This window comes from Eleutherodactylus coqui, chromosome 5 (genome assembly GCF_035609145.1).
Source record: "Eleutherodactylus coqui strain aEleCoq1 chromosome 5, aEleCoq1.hap1, whole genome shotgun sequence".
NCBI classification, from domain to species: Eukaryota; Metazoa; Chordata; class Amphibia; order Anura; family Eleutherodactylidae; genus Eleutherodactylus; species Eleutherodactylus coqui.
In genome coordinates this window covers 251,721,690-251,745,030 of record NC_089841.1, presented here as the reverse complement: position 1 = coordinate 251,745,030, position 23,341 = coordinate 251,721,690, and the positions used below count along the sequence as shown (strand labels likewise).

Genomic DNA, 23,341 nt, shown 5'->3' with positions numbered 1-23,341 from the left:
ATAATGACCGCTGTGCGGAGGAATAACCCATAGGAGGCTATAATATAGTAGTGAGAACGCCCATGGAGAGTAATATGTGAGTGCAGCCGTAGAGAAAATTACAGCGTGCCAGAAATAAAGCCAACAGTGTTACGGTAGAATGAGTTCTGCCGTCCGGTGTAACGTCCTACATGAAGCGATGAGGTTATGACAGCGTTAATCTCTAAAGTAGCTAGCGCCATTCCCTCTCGCCATCCTGCGTTTCATTAACCAGTCAGCCTGGTGCCTAGTGGCATACTTTGCAAGGGATTTGAGTGCCAGCTTTGGTTGGCCAATGACTGGTGCCATTGCAGGTCAGAATGAAAAGTCAACCATATGGTGGTTAATCTGCTCGTTAACCATGTCTTTTATGGAAAGAAATAGCAGAGGCGGCCAACGCTTGCGCTCTTCTTGGGCCTGCCTTTCAGCTACATCTGATGTCTGGACTTGCTTTCGGCTTGGTCACTAGCTACTGTTGTGTTCTGTTGTTTCTTTCCATAGAAGAGGTGACAAGGAGTAAGATAACCAGAGGGCAGAGGAATCAATAGCTGCAATGTCTGCGGAACGGAGCCTATTGGAAATGAACATCTTATAGGGGAGCGCTTAGGTTTGTGATTTCGAACACATTGATGTAGGATTCCCGAAATACGAATACCCCTTTGAAGAAAACCTGTCACCGGGTTCATGCTGCCTGAAGTATGGGCAGCCTGAACCCCGGGACAGGTATGTATACTGCACTCATGTCTTATTCTGATTCACTGTAGTGTTTCAGAAAAAAAAGTAGGGCTCATTTACACAGGTGTACTTGTGCCACGTATGATGCGCGCACTTTTTGCGATGCGTAACCGGTCGTGAATATAAGCCAATGATTTCAATGATTTGCTCACATGAGCGCTTTTTAACGTGATATTCAATTGCATGAAAAAATACGCAACATTTCCTATTTTGGTGCGTATTATGCACAGCAGTACGCCTTTGAATTGAATGGACCGGAGCAAACGGGCATTGAATATGCAGGAAACCTGCAGGTGATGCAGGGTATTTGTACACCAAAAACAGGGGCCCTTCAGCATACTTTTTTGAATGTGCAATTGCATAGTGTGAATGGGCCCTTACTCTGAAGATTCACTCCAACCAGAGCCCCAAGTCACAGGAACGGCACTGCGCTGGCCTTTTCCCGCCTGGACCACTTACTGACACCTTTCTCCCTACATAAGCAGGGAGATAACTGTCGCTCATGGGGATCTAGGCGGGGAGAGGCCGGTGCGGCGCCGCTGCTGTGACGTGGGGCTCTGGTTGGAATGACTCTTTAGAGTATGTTTGCTCTGAAACTCTGAAGTGGATCAGATATCCATGGTCACGGCATACCTACCTCACGGGTACGTGTGACGTGGTGTGGGCGATATGAACCTGGAGTCTGGCTGCCTTTAAATTATTATGCAGGTTGCTGTATTTAGCTGTAGAGTCCTGATGATATACAGATCTGTGGGACAGTGCCCTGTAGATCTGTCAGCAAGGTCAGGCGTTTATATGGCAGCCTTCATCTGTGTGCCAGGCCTTCAGGGTGTTTTATGGCCTAAAGGCGGTTTCCCATCTGCGTCGAAACCTCCTGTTGAGAATGCCAGAAGAAAAAGAGCTGAATCCAAAAGCTGGGCCGAAAGCGGGTGGACCCCATTGTGATTAATGGGGTCTGTCCGGCACTGTTCTCTGCCATCCAGAGAAAGAGCCGTTCGGCTACGGGGATTCCCTTTTTCTGCTCCCCTAACGGAGCAGGAAAGCAGAATCCCCAGTGCGTGCCGACACCATGTAGCGGCCTGCGTCTCTCGCCATGCTCTGTGCTCGGTGGTAGATGTCTTACAACTTTTAGCTCTTTAGTGATGAAATTTTTTGCACCATAAGGGTCCCTTTAGACGAGCCGATTCTCGTTTGAACGAGTGAGTGACGTCATCACTGTCTCGCTCGCTCTCGTGCAGCCTGTTTAGGCAGGCAGATACATTTTTGGCCCGTTCAGTCTTTCACATTAAGCGAATATGAAAGACTGAACGATTCTCATTCAGTGAACGAGCCAACGTTGGTTTTGATGCCGCCTGCATAAAATGAACGGAAAACGATAGATTTGCGTTCTTCGTTTGGCCGTTGGCTGGCATTTAGACTGATTCTCATCACTGCATTGCAAGAGCCGCAGCTTATTGACGTGGCCGTACGCGGGATTGTTTATTTCATTGATTTATTTGTTTGGGACCAGTTGTATTTTTTTAGGGGCACCACTTGGGGGAACATACAATGTATTATATACATGAGCGTAATTTAATAGCGTATTACGCACACAGAGTCGGTAAAGGTACATTGATTTTCATCGATTCACACTTGGGCATACACATTGCATATAATATATGCAGAAAAAAGAACGCAGCATGTTCTATTTTACCGCGTATTACACGCGATAGATCCCTACTGTTCTCTAAGGGCGCATAATAAATGCTGTATGTATGCAACATTAAGTGACAGAGCGGGAAACTTAAGAAGAAAAAAGAAACTCTGCACATGGCATTGTGCGCAAGATTGCTGCCATGTGCAGTGATAGGCCAGCTCACAGTGTGTTAGGCCTCATGTCCACGGGGAAAATCAGGCCCGCCGCGGATTCTTCATGCAGAATCCTGCAGCGGGTCTCTCCTTTTCCATGGACAAAAGGCCTAAAAAGAAGAATTACTTACCTGTCCAGACGCTGCGGACCTGCCCTCCATAGCGGACGGATCTTCTTTCTCCGGCCCGGTGGATGTGCTCGGCACGTCGGCAGCGCGCCACGCGCATGCGCCGTGCACTTTTTTTTTTAACTCCTGCTCTCCCACGCTCCCGCACTAAAATGGAGCATGCTGCCGGTGATTTCCCACACACGCAATCCGCACCTCAAGGGAAAATGACATCCTCGGGTATTTAATTACCTGCGGGTGTCCAATGCATCCCTATGGGGCGCGGATCACGTGTGCGGGTGACGCACTGCGGATCTGTCCCCGTGGACATGAGGCCTTATACACGCAGCATTTAACCGCACGTTCGCGTGAGCCCGGCCTAACTTGTACTCGCATTACATTTCTGCAGGTGCGAGATGGAAATGTCCAGAACTCTTGCCATTGTTTTTACAGCATCCACCATTCGGCAAAAATGACATAACTTTATCTGGATAAGTACAATTACTGCGATACCAAGATTATAGAGATTTTTTTTTATTTTTTTTTTACCACTTTTGCGCAATAAAAACACATTTTTAAAGAAAAACTATTGAATCTGCACTCTGCCATTGAAAGTCCCGGAACATATTTTTTTCCGACCAAAGACCTCTGTGAGGGCTTGTTTTTTGCAGCAGGAGTTGCCGTTTTTATTAGTACCATTCTAAGGTACGTGTGATGTTTTGGATTGTTTTTTTGTTTGTTTTTTGTGGGAGGTGAACACAAGAAAAATGGCAATTCTGGCATTACTTTTTACGATTATTTATATAATGTTTATCATTAGTGATAAATGGCAAAATGTTTTCATTACAGATGTGGTAACACCCGTTATGTGCTGCATTTTTTTTTCTTTTTAATTTTATTTGAGAGGGATTTCCGGAGAGGCGGCACATGGCGGCAGCAAGGTTACTACTAGGTTTTTATATGAAAATTTGAGTCAATTGTTATAAAGCAAAAGACAATGCAAGTTACACAATCTATTTTATTACAACTTATTTGTTATATCTTTATTGCAATCATGTTTCTTGTATCACCCTGAAAGTTTCAATAAAAATCTCTTGAACAATAAAAAAAAATAATAAAAAAATTCAAGGGTATTTTTCTATAAACTTTTTATTAAACTTATTTTTTTCATACAATTTTTAGTCCCTCAAGGGGACTTGGAAGAGGCGATCATTCATTCACTAGGATAGTACACTGCGCTACTTACGTAGTGCATTCTACAAAGCCTATGATGGCCGCCTATTAGACTCTGTGGGAGGTGGCGCCTAATGGCAGACATGGAGGCCTTTGTCAGGCTTCTGACTGCCATGGGAACCCATTGGTACCTTGGAATGGCACTGTGGGGTGCCAATAGTACATTGCATTACTTAAGTACTGCATTCTACTACGGGCTCAGGTCCACGAGTGTATGCGTAAAACACTGCAGGTCTCACCGCAGTGTTCTACTGCTTCTGTAAACAACGGCTCTGCCGGCAGAGACCACGTATGTCTGAGAGTTCACTGCTCATGGCCGGAGGATCGCTACATCCCTACAGCGATGTGAGGCGTTTTTCACACAAAAATGTCTCACATCTCTGGGGAAATGGCACGTTCCGGAGCGCTATGTCGGGCTGACTTTCACAGCCTAATACCATGCTTGCCTGTGTGAAATTGGCCTTAGAGGTGATATTAAACTTCTGCCTTTTGAGTCGTGTATAATAAAATGAAGAATCCAATTGATATCAGAAAATGTATGAGTATAGTAACCCATGAATAGAGCGAAAAACTCTCAGGTCTCGACAACCAGCCTGTCCCGAATCCTCAATTGCCTCTTATTGAGCTATCTCGTAAACTGAGGAGAGAGACCTGGCACTAAATCCAGATTCCCAAAAACTGGGGCAACAGGTTTGTGACTAGACCCTAAGGAGAAGTGAAGCCGATCCCATAAGGAAATGGAATGTGACAAAACAGTCACAAGATAGCTGATGATTTTTGGGAGGGAGACGAGGAAGAAAGTCTTCAGGAAAGCTTGGGGCATGCAGCAGCCTGCGTTCAACCCATAGGTGGACTCTGTAACGTAGAGCTGAGCCAACCTAGCTGCTGGGTAATATTTAGTAATTTGAGGCGTTCCCGAGCCCCCTGCTGACGTACATCGCAGAGCGGTTTAGCACCCACACAATGTCCTTGAGATTCCCATAAAGATTGAAGGTGTTTTTGAAAGGTTTCTAAAATAGAGACCCATGAATAGGCAAAGTCATAAAGTAAGCAAGCTAAAACATTTGTCCTAGCCACGAAAACCATCTCTACGCCGATGGCACCCAGCTATACACATCTTCCAGGACATCACAGCACCGTTCCTCCAGAACGCCACCGACTGTCTGCTGTCTCTAACACTTTGTCCTCTCTTTACCTACTACCAAATCTCTCAAAAACGGACCTACTGGTGTTTCCGCCCTCTACTAACCATCTCAGTGTGTGGTCCCATAACTCCCAGCACACCCGCTGCCTTGGGGTTATATTCGACTCTGATCTCTCCTTTACCCTCTACATCCAATCCTTCGACCGAAAGTGTCACCTGCACCTCAAGAACATCACAAGAATCCACCCCTTTCTCACTGTAGACACGCTAAAAACGCTTACTGCTGCCCCCGGAAAGAAAAACCAATGAGGTAGAAGCCAATTTTCCCCACTTTGGGCTAAAAATTCCTTCCCGACTCATCTTAGTAAGACTGCTTTCACACCTGTGTTAGGGTTGAGTTCAGGGTTTTCCCATTGATTTCAACGGGGTTTCAAACAACTGGAAATGCTTCCGTTCAGCCTTCAAAAAACAGAAACCTACTGAAATCATTGGGGGAAAAAACGGATCAATTTTATACGGTTTTACTTCAGTTTCTCTCTGCCAAAAACGGAGCAGAGAGATGGAAGCCCCGAACTGACCCTAACGCAGGTGTGAAAGTAGTCTTTTCAGATTGTTTGCATTGGGGGGATGAGTTTTGTAAAGTGATGCTATAGATGGGGTAAGTGTAATACCAGGATAAGCTATCCATATTCCATTTAAAGTCAAATGTCAGTTTAAGAAGTTTAAATGGTCACTATCATGTCAGGAAACATATTAAAATTCGCAACTCGGCATTTCATGGCCAAGTTGGGAAACCCATGGTTGTTTCCCGTTCACCTCGCCTGGTGCCTCGTGAAACGGCCGAGGCGGCAGCCTTATGGTGTTTCTGTAGTTCCCGTTAAAGTGAATGAATGTTACGAAAACAGTCTAGTACAGCTGAGCTCAAGCACTCGGCAATCTTTGGTGGTCCTATTGAAGTGAACAGAGCGGCGGAGCACATGTGTGGCCAATGCTATTAAAACTTTGGCACACGCCAGGGACAATATCTCGAGATTGATGGGGGTCCCAGTGGTCAGACACTCACAAGCAACAAGTTATACCCTATAGGAGATAACTTGCTGAGGTGGAACAACAACTCCTTTTAAGACTTCTACCAGTCCAGTGCTAGCTTGCCCTATTTCTCACTGACTTGCATTAGCAAGTAGGTTTGCAAGAATTAACGGTCAAATGGGTGACCACCTGATCAGAATTAACGGTCAAATGGGTGACCGCCTGATCAGAATTAACGGTCAAATGGGTGACCGCCTGATCAGAATTAACGGTCAAATGGGTGACCGCCTGATCAGAATTAACGGTCAAATGGGTGACTGCATAAGATTTCTTTAGAGACTGTCACAATGGAAACCTGACTTTGCATAGGAGCTGTAAACTCTAAAAGGAAGTTCTGGGCAAGGCTTTGCAAAATTTTCACTTTCACAACAAAGAAAATGGTTGCAAAATTGGATCTTCCTTTCGAGCCTCATGCTTGAGTCGCGTATTTCAGCATGTAATAGGGTGGAGGGAAAAAACCATGTCCTTGTATGTGACGCTTATGGACATACAATGTTTAAAAAATTGCTCATATCTCTCATAGGCAATCTGCCAAACATTTAATTATAGTTTTATTAATTAACTCGAATTGGGTTATTCCAAGGAATATATTTACCCCCTACCTAGTACCTCACTGTTTACTTGTTTTAGTCGAAGAAAGATTGAATGGAGCGGCAGTCAGTCACGTTGGACCACCGCTTCATTTAGAATCCTCCTCACTGTGATCAAGTAGGTACCTGTCCTACTGTCCTAGTGATTGGTGGAGGTCTCTAAGACGAGGCCTCAGCCGCTCATGCATTTATGACTTGTCCTACGCATAAGGTGCTAAATAACAAAGCTTTTCCCCCAAACCGTGTCCCCTTATCCAGCAAAGCACAGTGGATTACTTTTTTTGTTTTTGCATTTGTTGCATAAATGGGACTGAAATTTAGGGCTCATTCACACTGGGGTGTTTAGGTTTGGTCCCTAAATACAAATATCACTAAGGATTAGAGATGAGCGAGCGTACTCGGAAAAGCACTACTCGCTCGAGTAATTTGCTTTATCCGAGTATTGCTGTGCTCGGGTCTGAAGCTTCGGGTGCCGCTGCGGCTGACAGCGGGGAGCAGGGGAGAGCGGGCGGGAGAGAGGGAGAGAAAGATCTCCCCTCCGTTCCTCCCCGCTCTCCCCTGCAGCTCCCCGCTCCGTGCCGGCACCCGAATTTTCAGGGACGAGCACAGCGATACTCGGATAAAGCCAATTACTCGAGCGAGTAGTGCTTTTCCGAGTACGCTCGCTCATCTCTACTAAGGATCCTTGTTAAAGCTAGCTAAAAAGGAAGCAACCTATATGAAACCCCAAAATAAACATAAGTGTAGAAGGTGATGGAGGGTTAGCTCTAGAGGCACTGAATTTGATCAGCAGTAGACCAGAACCGCCCAGTGGTAGGTTCAAGTTAAAGGATGTCAAAAAAAGGGGTCACAGAACATGATACTTCACTCAGATAGTACAGTGGAGAAGGTGTAGTGGCCCGAAGTACCTATACCTGACCCCTCCATAACTGTGATACATGTCATGTCTTTTATGTGGATGCACTGTGCAAATTGTCTTGTCTTTCGTTATGTATATTGCACAGCTGCAGCATGTAAGAGGTTAATGTCTAGGATATGTCTGGAAATTGTAACCAATTGTCCTGTCACGCGAGTATGAAAGGTATAAATAGGAGTGTAAGGTGTGGTTGAAGAAGGTTCCATCGTCTTCAACGGTAGCACGTGAAGTTAGAGTGCTGGCCACATGGGGCATGTACCTTCAATCCTCTCATGTGATGGAAGAGAGGTATCCTAACGTTCCAATCCCAGGACACCTACCTTGAGAGCGGGTGAGAGAAGCCCCACTGTACAGTGTTCAAGTTACTAACCACAAGTGAGTGTCAGCGGAGTGTTGTGTCCACCTTCGGTGTGTGTGAGTCATACAGATAATGTGGACTGTAGGCCCAGTGTCATCCTGTGTTCTTCTCCCTGACCTCTGTAACTTGTTCTTCTTGCACTGGTGTGTAAAGTTATAATCTCTAAAAGTAAAGTTCTAGTCTCTGACTGTTGCCAGTAACTGAAATGATCAACTGTTTGAGGAACTTGGGTGCGAAAGTCGAGACTACCCCCCAGTGTCTGTCCACCGTCCTATCTGTCTCAATAGACGGGGCATCCTTTTCACCTCATCCTCTAGTCCTGGATAGGGGGGTAATGCCTTGAGCTACCACCCTTCACGGGGTGTTTTTTTTGTTTTTTTGTTTTCCTTTCAGAGAAAGTGATGGTCATTCCACTTGTCTCTTGTTTTCCTGCCAGTTGCCCATCTCTATTCTCTAGTACTGCATCAGTGTTGTATTCTCTTTTTCAGAGGAAGTGATGTTCATTCCACTTGCCTCATATCTTTTGTATTTTAAGTAGGGGGAACTGTAGTGGCCCGAGGTGTATATATATCTGGCACCTCCATAACTGTCATACATGTCATGTCTTTTATGTAGATGCTCTGTGCAAATTGTCTTGTCTTTAGTTATGTGTATTGCACAGCTGCAGCATGTAAGAGGTAATGTCTGGGATATGTCTGGAAATTGTAACTATTTGTCATGTCACGTGGGTATGAAAGGTATAAATAGGGAGTGTAAGGTGTGGTTAAAGTTCCATAGTCTTCCAACGGTAGCGTGTGGAGGGAGAGTGCTGGCCACATGGGGGTACCTTTAACCCTCATGTGGTGAAGGATGGAAGAGGAAGAGAGGTATCCTGATGTTCCATTCGCAGGACCCCTACCTTGCGAATGAGTTTGAGTTTTTTTTCTCTTTAGGGTTGTGGGGGTCTCTCAGATTTATTTTTCTCTTCATTAGGCATACCCTTTATATAAAGATCCAACTGGACGCATGTGGGGGGTTTGAGAAAGTTCTCATCATCCCTCTTACATGTTCCCATAGATGTGTATCAGCCCGGCTTAGGAATTGTATGCATACGACCGCATGCATGAGCACTTCTGCTCTTTATTAGTCCTCAGGGTACAGATAAGGGCTGATCACATCAGTGCCAAAGGCTTCTGCATTCCTGCTCTGTTGGGGAGCAGAAAGCTGTCTGCATGGAACAGACTTAAGAGGGTGCAGAACGGACGACATTGACTAGAATGGGGTCTGTTTGGAACCTCCAGCGCTGATGTTAAGTGACCCTTAGCAGCGCTGTTGGCTTGTTGAGCCCGGCCTACGCTGATGATGTGTACGTCGAGTTTGTAGTTGTCAATTCCAGCTGTTCACATTTGTTGATATAATGACCAAAAATAGCCGTCTGGGTATCAACAGAACTTGGTCGGCTGTCTCATTAGTTTATAGGAGGTGAATGCGGCTCTTAAGTTTATTGAATGCTCTTCAGTTGTTTTATAGTTCTAATAAGACATTACTAGGACGATGTCCCAGAGACAGTAGTAGCTGGGCAGTCAGAACTTTAGTAGAAAATGACCTAAAAGGTAATCTGTGAGTCTTTTGTTTGCCTCCTTGTAAAATTGGAAGCCTGAGGATTTGCGTGACATATCGCATATGTATACCACACTGGTTTTTAACGCCTTAAGGACCAAGCTCTGCTCCTGGTCAATAGGAAAAATACAGAGTGGGGTTTAAGCCTCCGCTCCTACTATTAAGAAGGAGCGGGTCGGGTCCTCGGCTGTGCCTGAGGTGTGCAGGGACCTCTATTACGCTTGTGTAGAACTTGTTGACCACTATGACAAGTTTGAAGAGATTTCACCCAGTTAACAGTTATACAGTTATGCCTGCCCGTATCACATCTTGTATCCAAGTTAGATGCAGTACAACAGAGTACTAGAGCCTTCATGCCTGCCTGTATCACATCTTGTATCCAAGCTAGAGGTGGAACAACAGGGTACTAGAGCCTCCATGCCTGCCTGGATCACATCTTGTATCCAAGCTAGAGGCGGTACAACAGAGTGCTAGAGCCTCCATGCCTGCCTGTATCACATCTTGTATCCAAGCTAGAGGCAGTACAACAGGGTACTAGAGCCTCCATGCCCACCTGTATCACATCTTGTATCCAAGTTAGATGCAGTACAACAGAGTACTAGAGCCTCCATGCCTGCCTGGATCACATCTTGTATCCAAGCTAGAGGCGGTACAACAGAGTACTAGAGCCTCCATGCCCACCTGTATCACATCTTGTATCCAAGCTAGAGGCGGTACAACAGAGTACTACAGCCTCCATGCCCGCCCGTATCACATCTTGTATCCAAGCTAGAGGCGGTACAACAGGGTACTAGAGCCTCTATGTCCGCCTGTATCACATCTTGTATCCAAGCTAGTGGCGGTACAACAGGGTACTAGAGCCTCTATGTCCGCCTGTATCACATCTTGTATCCAAGCTAGAGGTGGTACAACAGAGTACTACAGCCTCCATGCCCGCCCATATCACATCTTGTATCCAAGCTAGAGGCGGTACAACAGGGTACTAGAGCCTCCATGCCCACCTGTATCACATCTTGTATCCAAGCTAGAGGCGGTACAACAGAGTACTACAGCCTCCATGCCCGCCCGTATCACATCTTGTATCCAAGCTAGAGGCGGTACAACAGGGTACTAGAGCCTCTATGTCCGCCTGTATCACATCTTGTATCCAAGCTAGAGGCGGTACAACAGGGTACTAGAGCCTCTATGTCCGCCTGTATCACATCTTGTATCCAAGCTAGAGGTGGTACAACAGAGTACTACAGCCTCCATGCCCGCCCGTATCACATCTTGTATCCAAGCTAGAGGCGGTACAACAGGGTACTAGAGCCTCTATGTCCGCCTGTATCACATCTTGTATCCAAGCTAGAGGTGGAACAACTAGTTATACGGAGGGCATGAAGTCTCTAGTACCCCGTTTTACCACCTCTAGCATGGATACAAGATGTGATACAGGCGGGCATGGAGGCTCTAGTACCCTGTTGTACCGCCTCTAGCTTGGATGCAAGATGTGTTATGGGCGGGCATTGAGGCGCTCTAGTAAATAAAAAAATAAAAATCCTCCATAGAGCCTCCATGCACCCTGTTTCACATCTTGTATCCAAGCTAGAAGCGGTACAACAGGGTACTAGAGCCTCCATGGCCACCCGTATCACATCTTGTATCCAAGCTAGAGGCGGTACAACAGGGTACTAGAGCCTCCCTACGAGGAGGTCAGTTTTCTGCAATAATTACTTATATCAGAGACCCCATACTTACCTCTCCGGATCCATGGCGAGAGTGACTGACTGCAACGGAAGCCATTCGCGTGATTTACTGTGATGAATAGGACATGCTGTGATTGTCCCTCGTGAGCGGAACATCACAGTTGATTTCTGCTCGTGGGCAGGGGGGAATCTGTAACATAGCATGTCTATGGATAGCTATTGCTGTGGGATTTGCGGTCAGATGCCACAGCGATTATCCGGCCATGAGCCTTCGACGTATGAATGTTGTGTGTGTGTGTGTGTGTGTGTGTGTGTGTGTGTGTGTATATGTGTATGTATATATATATATATATATATATATATATATATATATATATATATATATATATAATATAAATATAATATAAATTTGTTATCACAAATGCAATAACCCGTACTTTATAGGGCTGAATCTTGCAAAAAGCAGAATGTAATTAGATTTTTATTTCCATACCATGCGAATGAGATTTGTTCAGATTACATCCACATGACCTATACTGTAATTGCTGTGGATATTCCAGCACTGTCCTTGAAATGAATGGGCCCGTGGGACGCATTTATATCCTCCACTCCATTCACGTGGGAACCTTGGGGATCGATGGGGATCCCAGTGGCTGGATGGCAGAAAACTTTATATGTTGAGACACCCCTTTAAGGAGCTAACTTCCGTGTTCCTTACATACTTAGCGTTCTGTACTCTAACTTCTCATAAGAACGATCCGCCTGAGGTCTTCGTGGAAGCACGGAGGGTAGTTTTGTGGCACTTGACACAGTTGCAGTAGCATACTCGGGTCAGTAGGGTGAAGGACACCCTTTATGGGATGGTTCTAATCTAAGTTCAATCACAGAGAAATACTTGCTCTACCAGTTAAATACTTGCCGTTTTGCTTTATGGTTGGCATCTGTGACCTTTCACACTTTATGAAATGTCTTCCTGTTCCAGTTACCGCTACTGGCTGAAGATTACCAGCTGCGCGGTTGGAGAGTCATACACAAACTGTTTGCATGTAATTGTAAACCGAAAGCCGAATCTCTAGTTTTATTTCTCCGTTGGGGTCTGGTGAAATATAGTGGAGCCGGCCTAATATTTTAACTGCTAATTCTTGGAAATTTCAGTTTTTAATTTAAATTAAAAAAAAATATTAAACCAAAAAAACTGAAAAGTAACAAATATTCATGACCATTGGCTTAAGGCTGTATCTGCACGGACTACAAAACATCACTCGTGAAAGAAGCCATTGGAAACCATGGGCTTCACAGGGCAGCGATGACTTTGTAGCCCGTGGGGATGCAGCCTAAAAGTAAAAAAAACATTCTCAGCCGGAGGAATAACAGAGCTGCACAATACAGAGTTCTAAGAAAAGGTGCTCCAGAATGATTTCATGGGGAACACAGATGCTAAGACGTGTCCGGAGCGCTAACGGCCCTCTAATGAGGCCTGAGGGTATATTTACACAGCAGATCTGGTGCACGTGGACAAGTCCAAGGAACATGGTGGCTGTGACCCCTTTGCTCACAGTTCGCTCTTCTGTAAACTATTCATGAACCCGTGCCAGTGAGTCGCGGGAGGGGTGGCATGTCGCCCCATCTTGTTGGAGAATGCAGTACATTCCTTTTTCTAGTGTTAGTCGGTCGTAAAACTGTTCAAGCGTCTCCAGATAAACTGCGGTATTCAATGTTGACTCAAAGAAAACTGGGTTCTCCGTGTCCCTGACACTGCGCAATAAATGTCGATTCTCTGGTGGTGCGGTGGGGTCCGGTGGGGTCTTCAGTGGACCACTGCCTCGTATTCTGTGATAAATAAAACCGAGCTTCATCTGCCATGAAGTACAGCAACGAGCCCCAAAGTCCTCTAGCAATCAGTCAACAACCATGTGCAGTAATTTAGGCATTGGCCAACCTGTTCGTCATACACCAGCTTGCTGGGTCCAGTCTCTAATATTTTTTTTCTTTTTATTAAAATGTAGTAACGTGGGGAAATCAATATATCTTTGAAAAAAACAATCCACTTGCTAGTTGTTGTCGCAGTATTGTCAGACCGGGCTACTTCTCCGTTGCCCACCTGTATTACAGAACTGTCTCAGATGCGTCACTGAAACCTGAACAAAAGGACATGTAATATGAATACTTCAACTTCTTATGACCTCATTAAGGGCTCCTGCACACGGGCGGATTTGATTTGCGGAATCCGAGGCCGGCGGCTGTCCCCGGATTCTGCAGCAAATGCCCCCCATGGCCTCCTATGGAGAATCGCTACTTCCTGCACACAATCAACTGTGATTACCGCTCGCGACCGGAAAAAGGAACCTGTTCCGTTTCTGTTGAAGTCAATGCAAGCCGTCCATCACGCTTCCCTTCTGCAGTCATTTCCGTGAAAAGGCTGCGGGCTCCACGTTATCGCTGCTTTATCTGCACTGTGTATGCGTGACAGCCGGCACTTCCACAGCACAGATAAAGAAGAAACCTGCCAGGTAAGCGGTGGGTCACCGGCCGTACGGGGTCGGATCCCCTGTGTGATGGAGGCCTCAGAAGAAGGAGGCAGGGGATAAAAAAAGTCCAGAAACAGCTCAAAGCTACAAAACCAAACCTACTCACCAGAGTGCCTGGCCGGCCGCCCGTATGTGTTATTACTCCGATACACTGGAGATAATCTAAAGCTTTAGGTAATCGGTGGACAGGAGGGGTAAACCAAAGCCACAATTTCGTTTATGCTTTTTCTTTGCTTGATTCCACTCCAGTAAATCTGTTTAGTGTGGCTTAAAGGTTGTAAATCAGAGAGAATGGATTCTAGGAGGACAGGTGCGAGAAATCTCTTATCCCTTTATGAGAACTTCACTTGTGTGCCTTTATGGTACGAGAACAGTGAAATCAGCTGAAATATGTACACCATATTCGGACAGATTGGGGGCGCTGGCATTCTTCACAGGTTTGCTTTACGTGTAGATGGGTTGTTGGAAACCACGTTCACATGTATGGTAAAATGACTTGGGTTTTCGGTCCGTTTGCATGTAAATGGTCTTTAAAGGGGTTGTCCCGCGAAAGCAAGTGGGGTTCAGCACTTCTGTATGGCCATATTAATGCACTTTGTAATATACATCGTGCATTAATTATGAGCCATGCAGAAGTTATTCACTTACCTGTTCCGTTGCTGGCGTCCTCGTCTCCATGGAGCCGTCTAATTTCAGCGTCTAATCGCCCGATTAGACGCGCTTGCGCAGTCCGGTCTTCTCCCTTCTGAATGGGGCCGCTCGTGCCGGAGAGCTGCTCCTCGTAGCTCCGCCCCGTCACATGTGCCGATTCCAGCCAATCAGGAGGCTGGAATCGGCAATGGAACGCACAGAGCCCACGGTGCACCATGGGAGAAGACCTGCGGTCCACCGTGGGTGAAGATCCCAGCGGCCATCTTCGCAAGGTAAGTAAGAAGTCACCGGAGCGCGGGGATTCGGGTAAGTACTATCCGTTTTTTTTTTTTTTTAAACCCCTGCATCGGGTTTGTCTCGCGCCGAACGGGGGGGCTATTGAAAAAAAAAAAAAAAAAAAACGTTTCGGCGCGGGACAACCCCTTTAACTTTTCCACAAACTTGTGCTTATGAAGTTTGTGTGGAGGATCCTGCTACAGCGCCGGCCACTGGGGGGCTCCCATCTAACTGGCTGTTGTCATGTGAAATAACTCTTTAGCAAAACAAAAGTCGAGGGTTTAACACTGTTGCCAGGGGCCATGGGATTCTAAGAAGGTCCGCTGCTGGACATTTGTACCCAACTCCTGTGGGGAGCCGGGTAAGTTGAATGATCGGCAGAAAGTAAAAAGTTTTTTTGTTTTTTCTTTTTAAGGCCGCCTGCAGACGGGCGGGTCGGATCCGGCGGCGAGAATTCTCGCCGCGGGACCAGACCCGCTAAGCGCCTGCAGGGAGGAGCGCGTACTCACCCGCGCCTGGCGGCCTCGGCTCTTTCATGTGCCGACTGCCGGGCAGCCGGCGCATGCGCAGACCGGAGCCGCCGGCCGGGTGAGTGACGTTTCTGTGCGAGGCTCTGCGAGCCCCGCACAGAAATGGGACATACCGCGGTTTGTTTGCCGCGCGACATTTCACGTGGCCAAACCGCGGCCGTCTGCATAGGAGCGCATATTGTAATGCACTCCTATGCAGGCTTTTAGTGGCGGAAATCCCGCGGGAAATCCCGCTGTGGGATTTCCGCCCGTCTGCAGGCGGCCTAAGTTGTGTTTTTTTGTTTGTTTTTTTTTTAATCCCGTTTCAAAATGTAATTTAATAGCATTTGTTTTTAGTTACAAAAAACTGCTTTATAGGTTCTCTTTTTTAAAAGTTTTAAAAGCATACCTCTATAATACATTATAGAGGATTGTGCCTCCCTTTAGTAGTAATCTCTCCTTATTGGCAAAGCCACAAGTTTTATCAAGGTTTCTATCGGCCTTTCTAGAATTTCTGAAGGCAACAATCAGGAACGCTATCTTTTCTCCTTAGGGAGAGGACCTAGAAGGTGAGTGAGTGAGGAGACTTATAAGGCCATGCATGCTCCTATGGGTAATATACAAATAAGGGAGCTGGAACAATACCTCTGCAACGCCACCTAATGAAAGGCAGCATTCCTGGAAGTCAATGTTAGACTCTTTATACAAGCCTTGTAACAATGACTGGGAATTAAAAGCCTAGCCAGAATCCATGCACAGATAGCTCTTTTGGGGTATTTACCACTCATCAGTGAGCAGTAGGTTTCTGGCTTCCAATAGGTGGCGCTGCAGAGGTATTGCTCCATCTCCCTTATTTGAAGGCAAGAATAGCACCGTCTACAACAATATTCTTGAACACTGGTACCCCAAAAGATAGCATGTAGGACATGCGGATTTGTCCATGGTGTAAAATTATGCCCCGTCTAAGCTCACCCTTAATGGGGTTGTCAGTTATGTAATTTTTACTTAAACCGGCTATCCATGTGTAAATTTAATAAAAAATCCTATACTCACCTCTCCCAGCTCCCCACAGTGTGCAGCCCCCACCACAGCTCTGGGTCTCCCCTCCTACATTATAGACTGAGGCAGCCTGTGGTACGGGACGTCCACAATGACAGAGTTTGGAGATCGAGCACTAGGCTCTGTGATTGGCTGCAGCAGCCTGTAAGGTCCCATACCACGGGCTGCTTCAGCCTATAAATGTCAGAAGGGAGTTCCGGAGCTGCGGCGCTGGACACAGTCGGGAGCCCAAAGAGGGGAGTACAGGATCTGTTATAAATGGAATGACGGTGGGCAGGTGTGAGCGCCGCTGCTGTCATTGCGGGATGCTTTGGACCCTAGTTCTAGGGATGGGTGGGAGACTCCATGGTCAGACCCCTGGGGATTAGCCAGTAATCCCGTATCCCGTGGATAGACTAGAACTTGTTTATATGGGATAATCCCCAGTTGAATCCTTTTATAAAGAGGTTACAATAAAGCCTTAGACCCAATGTCCCCGGGAGGATTTTTGCTGCGGAGTCTGGAGCCGGTGTTCCTCTCCGGATTCCGCAGCAATAAGCCTCTAGAGCATGCTATGTTAAAACGATCCTTCATGTCCACAAGAGGAAACCAATTGTGGTTTCCGCTTGTGGATAAAAATCGCAGCATGCTCCATTTTGCTGCGGCTCCTGCACGGAGGGCTTCCATTGAAGTCACTGGAAGCTATCCGATCTGTGGCGCGTCTGCAGGACAGGCTGCGGATTCCGCTGAAAAGCAGGTGTTTGAAAAAAAAAAAAGAAGACCCCGATAGGTAGGCAGGGTCCTCGCCACGGGCAGGGTTGGATTACGCTGTGGGCTCCCACATGCAGAATCTGTCCCGCCTGTGGACATGAGGCCTTATATAAAGTTTCCAAGGATGCTGGGTTTGTCTTGTTTTCTGCGCCTTTAGATCTTATGTGTACTATAATAAACATTTATTATTGGGGTCGGAATAAATAAAACCCCAGCTTTGAAATTACATTTTATATAATGGCCTATTTACATAAATGGACAATCGGTCAGATTTGGGAGTAAATAAAGCGAGTGTGCGTGATCGCTTAAAGGGGATGTCCCAAGGTTACACGTTAACCCCCATCCACAGAAGAGGAAAAACAAGCTGAGACCCCCGCCGATCTTGAGAATGGGGGTCCCATGTCCAAGTCCTCACTGTGGGGTTACTGCCCGCCCTCTGCAGTGAGGAGGAGACTGAATAGAGCACCAAACATTCATGTGGCAAGCGCTCCATTCACTTCCAATGGGATTGTGGCGATGCCAAAGCGGCAAGCGCTCAGCTATTCCATCAGCCCCATTGAAATGAGTGGAGCGCTGACCGCACATACTCAGCCAGCGCTCCATGCATTCTGAGACCCCCTCATCAGCCAGTAGATGGGAGTAACTTGTAATCTTGATTGGTGATGATCACGTGAATAGCCGTTTATGTGGAACAGAAAAAGAATTGTTGTGCGGTGTGCTGAGACTCGTTAACATGAGTCATGTGATCACTAGACATGTGACATTTTTAATTAGGAGTGTTAAATAGATGAATTTAGCGAGATTTGGAATATCGCACCGGTACTGTATCCGCTTATCGTTTTTTGCCTTTGTCCTAACAACTAGATTGGCGCCTCAGCGCTTCAGCCCACGTGTCGTCCATCCAGCAGGAATCTCCGCATGTCTAAATACGGCGTGTAATTATATTCATAAACTGCGACACCGCATATTAGGGTGTAAAAATAGTAGAGCGTTTCAACATCCCAGAGCTGTCAGAGAGACCGTTACGCTAATTGTAATGATTCACGGCATGTAAAAATAGCTGAGCAAATCTGAGCCCGACCCGCCGGTGACGGCAGCCATTCCCTCGCCATGAATCATGATGGATGAATCGCCGGTGTCATTAGTAAACCTAATCTCCCTGTATTGCGAGCAGCGGAAGAGGAAACTACACTCTGCTACCTGATGAGGACATTCTACCTGGCTGATGAGGCTTGCGACACGGCAGGAGGCGTGACGGCTTACAGCGAGCTAATCGCTAAACCTGAGAAGGGCACGCAGTTCTAGTTTGTGGGCTGTCATCGCACCTGCGTTGGGGTCACTTCAGGGTTTTTCATCTCTCTGGTCTGTTTTTGGAGGAGAGCAACTGAAATAAAACTGAAAAAAATGCTCTCCCCACTGATTTCAATGGGATTTCAGAAAAACGGAAAGGCTTCCATTCTTCTGTCAGCTTTCTGTTTTTTGCCAAAGGAAAAGTAATGCCGCAGACTGCGCTATCTTTCCTTCCGGAAAAAAAAATGGAAACCTGACAGAATGGAAGCCTTTCCGTGTTTTTTTTTTTTTTTTAACCCCATTGAAATCAATGGGGAAAAGAATGAATCTGTTTTCTTTCTTTGGCCAGGCTCACTCGAATGTAACTCGTGGCAGTGATTCTGCGTACTGGCTGCGTGCCACTAATCGCCATGTTACTTTCTCGGCGTTTACACGCACGTAATACGAGCCAACATAGAATGTGTTGTGGTTTTTCTTGTGCGCGTATTTCGAGTAATTCGTGTGAGCGGTAACATGGCCGCCCATGGGAGATTGGCACAGCGTATTGCGCAGGCGTGTTTTGCTATACCCATACGGTCGTGTGAGACTAAGCTCTCTCTCCTCCAAAAACGGAGTGGAGAGACGGAAACCCGGAACGCAGGTGTGAAAGCGGCCGTTCGGGAGCAGGAATGGGGGATCCCTGGGGCTGAATGGCTCTGTCTCAGGATTGAACCGAACAGACTCCATTGACTATAATGGCGTCTGCCCGCTTTATGCTCGGCTTTGGACAGAAGAAAAAGTGCTGTTGGTACAGCTGGATCTCTGATGGAACCTCCATCTGGATGGGAAGCCACCCTAGTCATTAGGTCAGGTGTTTTTTTGCTGGGTGGTAGTAAGGTGTAGCCGCGTCCAGCGACCGATCAATCGTTATTCTCACTGATCCTGATCGTGTCTGTGCTGCAGATCCTTCCATGTAAACAGGCCGCGTTACGATTTGCGGTGTGGGAAGCAGATTGTCACATGCATGGGGATTATTAGTTTTATTTCTAGTGAAGGGTGAGAATATGAGCAGATGCGTATGTAATCACACCCACGCCTGATGTGCACATTGTTGACTCGACCATCTATCAGCATTCGGGTCACAGATATTTTTGGTGATAATGTGAAGATAAATGGAGTTAGCGCCACGGAGGAACTCTGTACGTCTTGAGCTTATATGGTTATAAGGTCGGGAGGGGTACCATCTCCCCTTAAGGAGAGCACCTAGAAGGTGTGTGGAGACACCTAGGAGGGGAGTGAGAAGACTTATAAGGTCATGCATGCTCCTGGGAAATCTATGCAGATAAGGAAGATGGAACAATACCTCTGCAGCGCCACCTATTGGATGGCAGCACTCCTTCAAATCAAAGTCAGACCCATTAAACAAGTTTTTAAAATAATGATTGAGAGTTGAAACCCAAGCCTGCAAACCATACACAGGCAGCTGTATTGGGGTGTTTGCCCCTCATCAGTGTAGTAGGCGACAGGCCTGTGACGTGGGTCAGGAGGGTTATCGTCTCCTCTGAGGAATATATGCAAATAAGGAAGATCTCGTATGTCCCAAGCTCTCTTTGGCTCAGACTTTTAATCATGACTTGATACATTTTCTACAAAACCTTACGCTTTGATACAATATTGCATGAAGGCGTCCATCACTGTAAAGTGGCAGGTATCTACTTATACAACGTATACAACTGTATTGTTATAATCCGGTGTATTTATTTAAAATTCAGGATTTATTTGTGTTTGTCATCTCGTCCCGGCAGCAAAAAGGGCTTATTAAATGTGCCTGAGCAGGGGTCCTGGGCATGTATATACATGACTGGATCAGCAAAAGTAAATGTAGGCTTGTCTCGTGCGCCAACGTGATTGGACGGTCCCTAGGACGCAGTCAGTAGTGACCTCCTCATAGGTTATATTCATCTCAGAACCCCTGAAGACAACATATATCGGTGAGACATGTCAGAGGGGGTGGCAGTAGTAATGTCTTAAGCAATGACATACACCACCTAAGCAATTACTGCTTTGTCAGTACTGCAGACAACATAGTTATAAAGGGCAAGTAAAAAGGGACAGCTACTAGACGCGACAGTCGCCGACGCTGCCTAGCGTGGGAAGACTAAGCTAAATGGGCGCGCTGTGTCTGACAAACTGGTTGCGCCTAACCGAAGGTTAAGATCTTTCCTCGTTGCCATCTTCCATCAAACCAACACTAAGAAATTCCGTTGATCCCAATGATACATTACTTTCTAGCACAGTGGCAATTTAAGCTTAAAGGGATTCTCCCACTTATTTCGGACAGCTCCGTACATTGTGTAGTGGCCCAAGTTGGTACTGCAAGTAATTCATTTCAATGGGACTTGGCCTGCAGTACCATCCTAGACCTCTGTACAATGTACGGAGCTGAAAACAGCTAGAAATGGGACAGCCAATAGCTCAGTAAGCCAACTCCCCAGCAGGCCCTCCTGGCTACACCCCTGCCGTGTTGTGACTGTAATCTTAATCATTTGTTTTGTTCATAAGCTTTTAAATGATCTAATAAAAGTAAAAGATTAATGTGGTGTGAATATCGAGAAATCTGCTGCTGCTGTTGATCAATTTATATGCACAGACGTACGTATGCATCATTGATGTTAATGACTTAAGTGCAGATGGTATTGATGTATTTTGCGTTCTGTTTCCTTATGTATTTATTTTTTTCTTTGCAGTTTGCAATTTTATGTCTCATGAAAAGTGCCTAAAACATGTGAAGACCCTTTGCAGTTGCTTAGCTCCAAGTCTAGTAAGAGTAAGTAATGAAAAAAACTGTCATGCTTCTATCTTCCAAAAGATATTCTTGACCAATTTTGGATCAAATAGTCCACCCCCCCCCCCCCCACCCCCACCCCCTACCTGACATTTCCACCTAGACCTTGTTATCGAATGTGCAAAATGTGGGGCATTTCTGGTGCGTTGTTTTGAATTATGCTCTAGACCTATATCTATGAAAGGAAAATACACCTAAAAGAGAAATCTATTGCGCCTCACACAAGGGTGTATAAAAAGGGGCTTGGCTTAAAGGGGTTCTGACATCAAAAAAAAAATTGTACTCACCTTGCCTGGCCTGGCCCGATCGCCAGGCATGTCCCCTCCAGCCGGCATCTTCTTCTGTGCCTTTAAAGCAGAGCAGGAGCGGTCAAAAAGACTGCTTCCTGCTCTGGTCCGTCCGTCAGGCACTTCCGAGGTGAACAGACGGACCGCACAGTGCTTGCTGTGGGCGGCCCGTCCGTCCTGCTGAACTCCGGAGTGCTGCGCATGCGCAGTGGAGACGCAGCCCGTCCTGACTCCTGTCAGAGGGCACCTCTCCACTGCGCATGCGCGCGATCCCGGAGTGGCGCGGCTCGTGCAGACAGAAGAGGAGGAACAGCGCCTGCTGGGAGATGACCCCCCCCGATGTCAACAACAACAGAAGAACAGGTAAGTATTATCTTTTTATGCTTTAGCAGCCATTAAACCGTGGGTTCCCTGGGTCCATTAGGCACACCAGGGAACAATGGCTGCTAAAGCATAAAAACATTATTTGTGTCAGAAACCCATTTAAACATGACAACATGTGCCAAAACTCTGACGCCAGCTAAGCCAACCGATATATGGTAAAACCTTTAGACAAAGGTTGACCAGCGAAGACGACCCTGGAGCTTCAGAAGCATCTGGCTCATCACACTAGGGATCCCTCCATGTACCCAGCAGAGAGAGAAGCAAGACTGAGCATGTGCGACCACCTTTATGGACACAGAAAGGCTATTGAGTAGAAACAGCAGGTGGTGATATATTAATATTAGTCCTGTAATGTCTGGGGTTAGATATAATTTTTTAATTAGTGTGAATACAAAAAATGTTTATGGGATGGATTTAACCATAAATATATGTATGTGTACGTATACATAGATATGTTATTATATATACATATACATTTTTAGGGGGACAACTTTTTCAAAGATGACCTGTTGATTTTCCTAATGTCGCTTTTTCAGTAAACACTTGTATTTCTTATGGAATAACCATTCTGGGTCATGATGTGTTTATTCCGTCTAGAAATTTTTGAATACGTTGACAAGTGACAAAGGGGGGTGACTCTGCAGAGCCAGCACTGATTGGTCCGTGTACAGGGATACCTCCCAATAAGTTGGCTCTCTGTTGTCCGTTTATTCATACATTTCTGGTGGGAATGACAGAGCAGAGTTCTCTTGGACTATTATATTGTGGCAGAGGCAAGGATTTACAAGTCAGGAAAGTTGGCAGGTTCACTTTAAATTTTAGTTCAACTTTTTTTTTAAATGCCGTCAAATATATTATGTGAGCTATATCAGACTTGAATGACTACTTGCCTCCGGAGCGGTCTTCTTAATTAGAAGCCCCTGGCAGGTGTCATTGGTTGACTGGTTTGATTTTCAAAGACTTCTCAAGCCGGTCGAACAGCAGTAGCTACAAGCAATTGCAATACAAGGTTAATGTGATCTTAAACTGTAGTGGCATATCGGGCAACTTCCCAAGTGCATCATGAAGGGACTCTGCAGGCGGTAGGGGGGCCTGTGTGTCTGTCGTGGACTCGAGCCGACACGGGGACCTGGGCTGTGACCTCTTGTATCTATTAATTCACGCAGAAATGAAATCCAGGATAGCATCTCCAAAGAACAATGGGGTCACCTCTAGCTAGGAGGGTGATGAATCGTCTCTGTCAGGAGGGCCTGCAGGCGGATTGGGGACCTATAAGTTGCTTGCTTTAATAAGGCACATCAGGTGCGCCTGTCATTTCTCCTATTGTTTTAAGCGTCTGCGGTTTCAGTTCAAAGTTATTTTAGTCACAGAAGTACCTTTCCGAGTGGTCATGTGATGGCGTTGGAGTCCTTGAGAATGCCATCTGTAAACCCAGACAGCTGTGTGAAGTATTTCTTCTTT

General features: G+C 46.2%; 1 protein-coding gene across 1 annotated transcript in view; it reads left to right on the top strand.

Annotated features, from left to right (window-relative positions):
* DGKQ (diacylglycerol kinase theta) overlaps positions 1–23,341 on the top strand; it is a 123,164-nt gene that overhangs the window by 5,853 nt on the left and 93,970 nt on the right. Inside the window, exon 2 of the mRNA XM_066604481.1 lies at positions 21,112–21,191. Within this exon, the coding sequence (XP_066460578.1) occupies positions 21,112–21,191 (80 nt within the window). The remainder of the gene's footprint in view (positions 1–21,111; positions 21,192–23,341) is intronic.